At 43.4% G+C, this 11484-nt stretch overlaps 1 protein-coding gene across 1 annotated transcript in view; it reads left to right on the top strand.

Annotated features, from left to right (window-relative positions):
- Nucleotides 1-11484, top strand: part of PDZD7 (PDZ domain containing 7) — a 42527-nt gene that overhangs the window by 17899 nt on the left and 13144 nt on the right. Inside the window, exons 8-11 of the mRNA XM_042458499.1 lie at nt 270-455; nt 2105-2146; nt 5463-5638; nt 9934-10025. Of these exons, the coding sequence (XP_042314433.1) occupies nt 270-455; nt 2105-2146; nt 5463-5638; nt 9934-10025 (496 nt within the window). The remainder of the gene's footprint in view (nt 1-269; nt 456-2104; nt 2147-5462; nt 5639-9933; nt 10026-11484) is intronic.

Here is an 11484-nt window from a genome sequence, read left to right as displayed (position 1 = left end):
ATTATTATTATTATTATTATTATTATTATTATTATTATTATTATTATTATTTGTTGGATTTATATCCCACCTTTCTCTCAAAATGGAATTCAAGGTGGATTTGCCTTGTTTAGAAGGCAAAGTCAGAGAACCATAACCTAAGTACCCTCTATGTAAAAGAATGCCAATAAGAGACTGGGGGGAAAAACAATAACATAACATCGGGCTTGGGGATGGATCAGATTTTATGTTGTAATCTTTTGCTATGACTTTTTGGATTCTTGTTCCAGAGGAGAAACGCCAGAGAAAGAAGGAAAAGCCAGTATCCCCAGAGAAGAAAACCACCCTCAAACGCTCCAAAACTCTTATGAACCTGTTCTTTAAAACTTCCAAGTCAGGGAAGCCAGGTTCAGCAGCTGGGTCACCAGAAACACCGAGGCGGGCCAAGTCTCCAGCAAGGTCAGAGGAAGACAAAGGTAACTAAGTCTGTCTCATTTCCTTACTCTCTGTATCAGGAGTGGATGACTTGGTTGGTTGGCACAAGAGGACTTTATCTCTTCATATCTCCTAAAGTGGAGAAATAAAGTGTTGCTTACACCAGGGCTTGGCAAAGTGCAGTCTGTGAACTGCATGCAATCCCCAGGGTCATTTATGTGGTCCTCAAGATCCCCTCAGAGGTCAAAACAAATGCTCTAAAATGATCTCTAGCGAGTGTGGAGGGCATTTCCGCAATGTTTGAAGCCACATGGACCCCTACAGGTCAACTGTCGGCCCCAAAACATGATGGGATTGCCCCCATATTCCTTAGAGGGCATCTGGAGACAAAATTTATTGTTATTGCTGTTGTTGTTTTGTAGAAGTGGCTGTGGTTGGGATGCCCGAGAGGACACCTCTCTTTGGAATCGCTAGAGAGATTTTACCCGAGAGGACACCTCTCTAGGAATCTCTAGGTCCTCCAGTGCAACTCTGTGGTCAACATCTCCCAAACATTGACCACAGAATTGTGCTGGAGGAGCTACAAATGCTAGTGAAGTGTTCTCTCTACGGACATTATCAGATGGAAACAAAGCGGCTTGCTCCCAGCCTTAAACTGTGCTAATCGTACAATCAGGGGCCCTGCATGCTTATCCTGTCCTTCTGCCATCTGTAAAGAGTAATGAAGCCATCATTTGTTATTAACAGGAACTCCCATTAATACCAAATGATGGCTCCATTACTCTTCATGGACAGCAGAAGGATGGAATAAGCGCAGGGGAATGTGCTAATCATTGGCCCCCGATAATGTGATTAGCAGGCTTAAGGACGGGAGCAAGCCACTTCTTGTGATAATCTTCTAGGAATCTCTAGGTCCTTTAGTGCGACATTTGGTTATAGTTGACCACAGAGTTGCACTGGAGGACCTAGATATTCCTAGAGAGAACATATTAATAAAATCCGTGAATAATTAAATCCACAAAAGTCAAAATGTGGAGGGATGAGTGTAACAAGCCCATTAGACTGGCAGAAATGAACTGGGGACATAAATCTTTGAGTATTTCATCTCCCATGCAGTCATGAATAATTACTGTAGTTTTCTCCCTGTTTACAGGGACAAAATGAACATTTCTCCACAGCATTCTCTCCACATTCAAATGGCTTAAAGTGTTGTGGAAGAATTATTCTGTGGCAAAATAGATATGGCTGGTTTGTGTAAAAAGGTTTCCTGTGCAGGAAACCTATTTTCTGTGCAGAAAACACATTTGTATACAAAATCTTCTCTGCAGAATAATTCTTCCACAGTACTTTGGGATGTTTGAATACTGAGGGAAACTGCACAAAAGTCACATTGTTCTTTCTGACTGGGTTTCTCAACTGCTGGGAACCCCCCCCCCCTTTTTTTTTTTTTTTTTTTTTTTTTTTGCATGTAAACAAATAATTGTGAACAGTCTTTCCATCTTTATCATTTACCATTTACCCCAAATGTCTAAGGACTGATACAGTTTGCTCTTTTTGTATCTTTTCATCAGAGAGAACAGAGGACAATCCAAAATGGTTGCCACTTTCTCTCATCTGCCCTCAGTTAACTGAAAGTTCCTAATGAATTTTCCATTGGTTTCTTTCCCCTGCCCCATCCCTATGCCTGCAGTTAGCGTTGTACAGAAGTTTGTCAGCTGGACTCTGAAACGGGGTAACTGAGCTGAAATGTAGGCTGGGCTTTGCCAACAATGTGTGGTTTGGTGTGATGGCAACTTTCAAAGGGGGTGTGGGTGTGGATGTAGATGGCTGTATATCATGATGGCCTTCAAAATATTCCCTTCTCACCTGTGAATTTACAACATGCTGGGCATTAATGTTACCTATGTTGCCATTTGTCCAGAACTGGTATTGTTGCAGAGTCAGATTAGGGGTTAAGAAATTGTGGCTCCAGGATGTTGATGACTACAACTCCCATCAGCCCTAGCCAACTTATTCAATGTTGAGAAAAGATTCTACTTGTAATCTGATGACATCTTTGCCCGCCTCTGACTGGGGGTGAAGTTTATTCCAGATGTAAACAATAACTGTTCTATGACACTCAATTATGATGTTTGAGAAAGTCATTAGGCCATGTTCCTAACCTGCTAACCTCCCAAGCTGCAATCCTGTATAGTGTAGCATAGTGTAAATACTGCTGAACACAAAGAAAACAAAAATAACGACATGGAAGTTCTACACAGATTCAACCTAGACAATGGGAAAATTGTAATAGTAAAAGAGTCCCCGTACCTTGAATCGAACATTGATCAGAATGAGGACTGCAGTCAAGAGCCAACAAAGCACTGGATCAGAGCTGCAGCGTGTGGTTGCCACGGCCCCGATCCGGTGCTGAAAGCCACTGTATCGGGGTGGTCTGCTTAGCCTCTGTTTATAAAAGTTAGAATCATGCAAGCCATTGTATTCTCTATTACCATGTATGAATACAAGAGCTGGACAGTGAGGAAAACAGATAAGAGGAAAATCAGTTCATCTGGGATGTGGTGCTGGAGAAGAGTGCTGAGGATACCATGGACAGCCAAATACACAAACAAATGGGTCCTAGAACAAATAAAGCCTGAAATCTCCCTGGAAGCCAAGATGATAAAGTTGAGGTTGTTGTACTTTAGCCATGCCATGAAAAGGCATAAGTCATTGAAAAAGACAATAATGAAAAAGGTGGAGGGATGCAGAAAGAAGGAAAACTGCATCCTAGATGGATGGACTCTGTTAAAGAGGTCATGGGTATGGATTTACAGGACCTATGCAGAGTAGTGGAAGATAGGGAATCTTGGAGATGTCTCATCTAGGGGGTTACCATGAGTTGGTATTGAGTCAAAGGTAGCTAACAACAATGTGTAAATATCTGCATCCAGACCAATGATAGGTTAAGCCATATACCATCCTCCAACTTAGTGAAAAGCCTCTGGAGCTGATCCATGTGGTCATGCCATGCTTCATGGTGAGCAAGCAGGATCATAGAAGTGTCTGGCTGTGTCTTCATAGATAGAGGCAAAATCACAGTGGTACCAGACACTAGTGGATCTCAGTGCTGATGTCCTCGTTTTGCATTTGACTGTGGAAAGGTAGCTACAGCAGATGCTTCTTCTATCCTTCCTGCACACCATAAAATGTGCAATGGCTGTGCTTCAGAGGCCTTTTAGCAAGTGGGGGAGGGTGTCTTTGGGTGCTGGAGAGTGGGGAAGTGAATACCAACTTGGCATCTCCTCAACGCACATCCACACATGTGAGGGAAACAGCATGCCTGCCAAGGTTTCTCTAAGGATAATGTGAAATGAACTGTGAAGTAGCTTAGCACACACATTGAAATTATCAGTAGAATCCTGCACTGCAAATCAAGAGATTGGGAGGAGAATTCTGAGCTATTTATAAACTGAGATTCCCACAACCATCTCATCATGGGTCAATATATCTGGAACTTGGGCCCAGCATATAAAACCCAAAGTATATTTTCCACCCCAGTGACATGAAAGCCATCAACTGCCACTGATGTCACAGGTATTTTGTTACTTTTAAGTTTTTTTAAAAAATTCCTTTAACCTAACTTCAAGTTTGTGGAGTAAATAGGGTAGGATTTTGACAGGATTGTACAGTTGCCTTGCCTGCCTCGTGAGCAGAATTTTACTAGTGGAAGATGTCCAGTCAACACCATCATCCACTTGTAACCCTTCTGTGTTTTCCCACTGCTTCTTCCCTCTTTTGTTTTCTTATTAGAGAAAATCAGTTAAAGTGAGGAAGAGGGAATAGATGCCTTTGGGTAGTGTAACCAAGAACTTTGGGGAATATTAAATTAGCTCAATTATCGCTGGGTTACACAGCCCTGAGGGTCTGTCTCTATGTTTACAGAGGTTGGAGGCAAAGAACTGCAAAGGCAAATTCTCCAGGAATTATATTTTATTAAAAGGGTTTAGCACACACACATACAGAATTCACACACTCACACAAGCACACAAGAAGCTGAGAAATACAGGTGTTCACGTGGAACACCTTTCTAATGGTAAATACTGTACCTAAAGGCTGTTGCTCCTCTTGAGAGATCCTGAGATGAACTGTGGGACCCAGTCCTCTCAGCCAATGCAGAAAAACCAGCAGAGTTTCTGCCAGCAAACCCAACTAGCTCACTGAGCAGAGAAAATTGGAGGTTTAAATAGGGAATTTATAGCCTGGGGCAAAGTCCAGGTATCTCATGACCAATAGTCCAAATTGTATGAAGTAACCCTTCTAGGTGGAGACTTCCGAGGTGAGAACTAGGGTACAAATGGACAGATTCCTGCTTTAGATAGCCTACAAGACCTGATAGACAAGAACAAATATTGCACGGAATCTGGTGTATTGTTCCTTGATGGGGGTCCAGACAGGCACAGTACAGCATAGAAATTAGTGTATTATCTCTTGATAGGCTTTCCTCATCTCCCTTGACAGGTGTGGGTGAGTCACATCCCCCTGGTGACTCCTAAGCTGGCCGATGTGACCTTCTGCCTAATGTTCATGGCTTCCACATGTAGGACCATGGAGAGGTGAACCTCACAATATTTCTTGATATTAAAAAGAGAGAAAGCCATATAGGGTAACAGTAGCTAGCACTCAAGTTTAGCCATCCATCTGAAAACAACCTGACATAATCTGAGCCAGTGGTGACTTTCTCACTGTTTCATAATGTGAGTGAGAATCTGAATCAGTTCCCTCCCCCCACTGACAAATCTAGAGCTTTGCCTGTCTTATTACACTGGGTTTCTTGTGAGAAGGGATACTTGTGGGTGCAGAATAATTGCATGTGCAATTCTGTTAGCCATCCTTCAGCTACTGTTGCATGTGCATGCATATACAGTATAGCAGGTTAACAGTGGTGAATCCATCTGTTCCTTACACACACACAGACACACACACACAGACACACACACACACACCTGTTATTATTTGTTGATTCAGTCTGTGTGCAATGCGGTGACTTTCTTTGTGCCCATCCCCAGAAAAAGGCCGCCCATTCAGTCCCCTGGGCTCGAAAGCTTCCCTGCTGTCATCTCCACACCACAATGACAGTGAGCGCAGCAAAGTCACAGAAAGCCACCTACTGCTGATTGAAGACATGGCCAAGAAGCTGTTGATGGAAGATGAAGTAGCTGCTGTGCTGAGGCATTGCATCCGGGTAAGGAGTATGCACCTACCTACAGGTCTTAAGGATCAACTTCTCTTTCTTGCAGCAGCTTAAGAATTTATAATTGTCAGTTGCCTCATTCTGTCCTCCACTACATTTGCATCTGTCTTCACTAAGACACTGGTTTAGATCTCCTTATGAACCCCCCCCCCCAATAGATGTGTCAGGTTGATCACTGTGTGGAGAACCTGTGTCTCAGATACTGTTGGATTACAACTCCCATCATTTCTAACCACTGGCCATGCAGGATGGGGCTGATGGGAGTCCCATAACTTCTGGACAGCCACAGGTTCCCCGTCACTTCACAACTTGACGTTTGGTCTGATTGAACTCTTATGGTTTTTTTTTGCCTCACTGCTCTGTGTTCTCTTTCAGCTACTTAGTTAAGTATACTTAGCTAAGTAACTTGTCCTGGCCCAACCAGACCCCCTAGCCTGACAGAAATGCCATTCAACTATGCTTCAACTCCTGCCAGAATAGACCTTTTCCCCATGAAGCTGATTCCTGGTAAAGTAGATTGGCATAGGAATTACAATTGTGTCAATAGTTTCAAAAACTTGACTAAATATTGATTGTGAATGTGAAACAGTTACAGATGAGTAAATTTGAGTAACTGTTTCATATTCACAACTGCTTTTTTTGGTGGTGGTGGTGGTGGTGGTGGTTGTTAGTTGCCCTCAGGTCATCCCCGACTCATGGTGACCCTGTGGATGAGACACCTCCAAGACTTCCTGTCCTCCACTTTTCTGTTTTGGTCCTGTAAATTCAGACTCATGGCCTCCCTGATTGAGTCTATCCATCTGGTGTGCAATCTTCCTCTCCTCCTGCTGCCTACCACTTTTCCCAACATCATTGCCTTTTCTAATGAGTCTTTCCTTCTCATGGTATCTCCAAAGTACAACAACCTCAGTTTATAGGAGTTTATCACATGGGAAGGAATCGGCCAAATCCCATGCAGACACGGGGTTTAAATTCACAAAAGTGGAATCATTTTCAGATGCATTGAGTATTAATTCAAAATTAATCCACAGAGCAAGTGTACAAACCCCACCAAAGCGGGATCGTTTTCAGACACATTGGAGGCACTGAGCACTAATCCAACATTAACCTGCACAGAAAGTGGACAAAATCGGCTGCTTTTTCCTTTTGGGATTTTTCCAAAAGTAAAAAGCATCCAATTTTGTCCACTTTCTGTATGAGTTAATGTCGGATTAATGCTCAATGCCCCCAATGTGTCTGAAAAATATCCTACTTTTGTGGGATATTCCCAGAATTTAAATCCAGTTTCTGCACAGGATTTGTGCACTTATCCTCCCATGTGATTAACTCCTATATCATCCTTGCTTTCTGGGAGAGTTCAGGCTTTATCTGCTGTGGGACCCATTTGCTCATCTTTTTGGCCATCCATGGGATCCTCAGCTCTCTTCTCCTGCACCACATTTCAAAAGAGTTTATTTTCTTACTGTCTGCTTTCTTCAGTGTTCAACCCTCAGAGTTATATCTTTACTCTTTAGAATTTTATCTAGTTCTTTCATAGCTGCCCTTCCCAATCCCAGCATTCTTCTAATTTCTTGACTGCAGTCTCCATTCTTGATCCCAAGTATGGGAATTCTTTGGTTATTTTTAGAAAATGAAGTGGTTTTTAGAAAGTGAAGTGATAGCAGCACTCAAAGCAATTGGAAGAATAAATCACCAGGAACAGATGGAATACCAAAAAACTGCTACAATTCAGTGACAGAATGTTCTAGGATGGTTTGTTCTTCCTTTTGCCCATCCATGGGATCCTCAGCACTCTTCTCCAGCATCATATCTCAAATGTTTTGATTTTTTTCCCCGTCTTCCTTCTTCACTTTCCAACCCTCACATCTGTACATGGTGATGGGGAATACGATGGCTTGGATTCAATGTTATATCTTTGACATTTATGATCTTGTCTAGTTCTTTCATAGCTGCCCTTTCCAGTTCTAGTTTTCTTCTCATTTCTTGACTGCAGTCTCCACTCAGGTCAATGTTTGATTTCAGGTATAGGAATTATTTGACTAGTGGAGAGGTCCAATCTGCCACCATGAGTGAATAATGTTTCTGCCAAGTCTGGACAGGTTACTTCGTTAAATATGCTGACAGGCTTCTGTTTCTCTCTGGCACTTGGTTTGGTGGAAGGAAGAGACCTGTGACACCATAAAGTCTAACAAATTATTTCTTATGTGGGCTGTAATCTATAAAAGGTCGCAGTAGAATAAATCTATTGACCTTTAAAGTGCCACAGCTAGCCCTTTGGAATTGGGTCTACTGAGGCGGTGCAGTCATGCTCAGTTCAATTTGTATACTTTCTTCCAGCAAACTGTTAGAGTCAGAGCAGATAGGTGGCAAGGAGTGACCCAAGTCTGCTCCAGCTGCAAGTGGATCAGGTCTGCAGTGACTACACAGCCCAAAGCAGGCCGCCACCATAGGACCTAAGCCGTGCTGTCAGGAGCTAGATTATCTGACTCCTTTTTGCTCTGGTCCAAAGGATCAGAGTACGGCATCTCTGGGAGCGTGTGTCATATAAACGGCATGCCCCCGAAGCAGCCGGAAACTGCTTCGTTTGGGCTGTCTGTTCTGAGCCAACATCAATTTTTTGGAGATGAGAGATATACTCCAATGTTATTATTGCAATGGAAAAAAATACATTTATTAAGATGTTGTTTATACCAAAACGTTATTTTATTCAGCTGATGTGTTTTGAGTGGGAACCCTTTTTCATGAGCTGTTGCTTCTTTGTAATACTTTCTTGTTAATAAATTAACTTTTTTCCCCATTACAATAATAACACACAATATCTTTCATCTCCAAGCATTGTAAGGTGTTGTTTTCCTTCATTTGATCACTTATCAGTTTGTTTGCTATCATTTTGAAGCTGCCCTTTGCTAGTAGCTTAGGGAGAAAAGAGAGCAGCCATTTACCACTAGCTAGTTTGGATCAGTAATGCTTTGCCATCAGTATTCGTAACACTGTTAAGTTTTCTCCATAATTAATAGTTCCTTTTCTTGCTCACTGTTTATGCTCACTATTTAAAGTCCCCACAGTAGCCACGAGAGGGAGCTATGAGCCAATACATGGTTGCCCCTAGAATGTCACCATTAACAGGAAGTGGGGAGGGAGGTTGAGGAGAGAGACTAATCTTCAGTGTCCTTTAGTCCTGAATAGGAGCAAAGGGAGGGTTTTGCTGAGGGAAAGATAAAACTAGGGCAGGGGGAGGACTGCTGATACTCTGCAGCAGCCCTGAGTCTGGTTCTTTTTCACTAAGACCATTTGATTGCTGCTGAGAGAGGGGAGATTAAAATCCTTATGGTCTTCTATCAGGAATTCAAAAACATTGTGCCAGCTAATAAGAGTTCTGCACGCAGCTATACAATGTCTGCTCAGGAATTAAGTCCTGCCACATTCAATGGGCTTTCCTCACTAGGAACTGCCTTTTCAATTGCTGCCTTGAAGAGCTTTCTATTCTCTTAATTTTTATATATATCATTCATATTTAAATCCTCATGCTGTGGAGATGTCCTGATTGCACATTGCCTCTAACCCATTAGATTACCCTTCTCCTGTCGAATTTCATTCTAGATATGTTGGACTAAAAATACCATCATCCACTGGCCATACCAGGTGGTGATGATGAGGATGTCGTCTAGAGCAGTGCTACAAGTGCTAGTCCTTAGACCAATGGCAGTCCTTGAGCCACTGACTGCCAGTCCCTGGGAGGTTTCCAGAAAATAAAGAAACAGTGGTACCCAATGGACGCAAATATAGTGCCAGTCCCTGGCACATTGTGAGGGGAATAATAATTGCTGCCCCTCCACATCAGATAGCCTGAAAACCTAGAGGGAACCAGACTGGGAGTTAAATATGAAAGCCAGGACCAAACCACTTTGGAAGGATAGATGGACTTAAGTAGAAGGTACATCTTTAAAAAGAGACAGATAACAGAGTAGTAGTATAGTAATGGAGACAAGTCCTTCCCTATGACTGGACAGAATGGAGCAACCACCTCAGCTGGAGATGCTATGGGCAGCAGTAACATAGGTGTATAGTAGAGGCCAGTGCTTAAGTAAGGTTAAACTGCCAGTCATCTTATGTACAGGAACCGTAGAGGATACCATCTTCTTCTTTGGTTCGGGCAGTGTGATGTCTTCGGCTAGTCCTGACAGAGCTGTAGGAGGAGGCCCTCTTGACTATAGTAGGCAGAAACTAGATGACAAAATGAAGCTCTGATTTGGTTTTTGCTAATAGTTGTTTATTCTCATACACAGTACATCCAGGAAAGTGGTGTGGAAGATTTGGTGAGGCCACTCCTAGCAATTCTTGATCGCCCTGAGAAGTTGCTTCTTCTCAGAGATATCAGGTAGGAAGATGAGGTGAGGTGAGAGACATGCAAGTCATGTTGGGCATGCAGGTGTGACTGACTGTATATATCAAGGTGGTGTTGGAGAACTAGTATGAGGCGGGAGCAGGGAGTGGTAGTGGGCTCCAGTGTCAGTAAGATTGTGAATCTGCTCTGGTTTGGGTCCAGACTTTAAAGGAGCTACCCACAGTGTTTAATGCTATTCCCCAAATAAGTTCAACATCTTGGGTGGGTATTGCAATGTTCAAAGACAGACCAGGAATGGATTTACCAGCCCACTGATAATGCAGCCGCTCATCTCTCTCCTGGGTGCAAGACCAGATTACTCCATGCACAGACAATGGGCCAGACAACATCAGAAGGACGTGGACATCTTTTGGAAACTTTGCCTCCCAGTGGAGCAGGCAGCCTCACTTGTCCTCCCACATCCTGGCTGGCTGGAACATACAAGGAGTCCATAATGTCTCCAAGCAGCTGAGACTGCCTTCAAGTAGCCTCCAGAGATGTAGCTTTGAGGAGGAATATCCTTTGCCAGAGAGATTTCAAATTAGGCATAAGAAGCCTTTATGGGAGGGGAGTCACTGGGGACCTCCCCCAGTGACTCCCCTTCCATACCTCCGCGGGGGGTACAAACTAAATGAGGTGACACCTTGGGGGTGTGAACATCCAGTGTGGCGTTCATTCTTGTTCATCCCAAGACGTCCCTGCTGCTCCCTTCTGCCAGCAAGAGTGTCTCTGCCATCCATCAGCTACTGCTGTTTGGAAGGGGCCACCTTCCAGGAAAGGGAGTCAACTCCCTTTCCTGCCTGACCAGCAGACCCACCAAACTTGCATGGCACCCTCACGACAGCAGAAGCAACCTGGCTGGAGGAGGGGACATCTGGGATTTGTGCAGGCAGCCTGAGGGAGACAGTATGAGGGAGGTGACACCAGCCCTAGTGATGTCACTACTTTTTGGTGCAGGAGGGAAAGCAACCCTCCAAGTTCCCATAAGAGCATGTGCCCTCCCTAACCCCCAGCAATATTCTAGCCTTATTGCAGAATCTAGAATGAGTCTAAGTGTACTCCAAGGCCCATTTCAGTTTTCTAAGCATGGGATGGGAATCATTTGGACACCCATATGTTATTGGACTGCTAATTTCAGCAGTCCTAGCCAGCATAGTCAAGGGTGAGGAATGCTGAGCATTGCAGTCTAACAACATCTGGAATCCCACATGGTTCCCACCTCTGTTCTTATTGAAAAGAATTCTTGCCAAAGCTGCTAGTCTGCCTTATGGTGCAGTTTAACTGTAGTGTTTATTTCTTGTCCAAAGCTGATGTCATTTGGTATGTGGAAAATGTAACAATACTGTATTTGGTATTTATGCTAGCAGAATGCAGGAGTCTAATGCTATGAGGCGATGCCTAAACCAGAAGTAATTACACTGGATGCTTGTAGTAAAGGGGGGTTGTTTCAATA

This window comes from Sceloporus undulatus, chromosome 3 (assembly GCF_019175285.1).
Source record: "Sceloporus undulatus isolate JIND9_A2432 ecotype Alabama chromosome 3, SceUnd_v1.1, whole genome shotgun sequence".
NCBI lineage: Eukaryota > Metazoa > Chordata > Lepidosauria > Squamata > Phrynosomatidae > Sceloporus > Sceloporus undulatus.
Note: the sequence above shows the minus strand (reverse complement) of the source record. Positions and strands in the feature narration are given on the sequence as shown.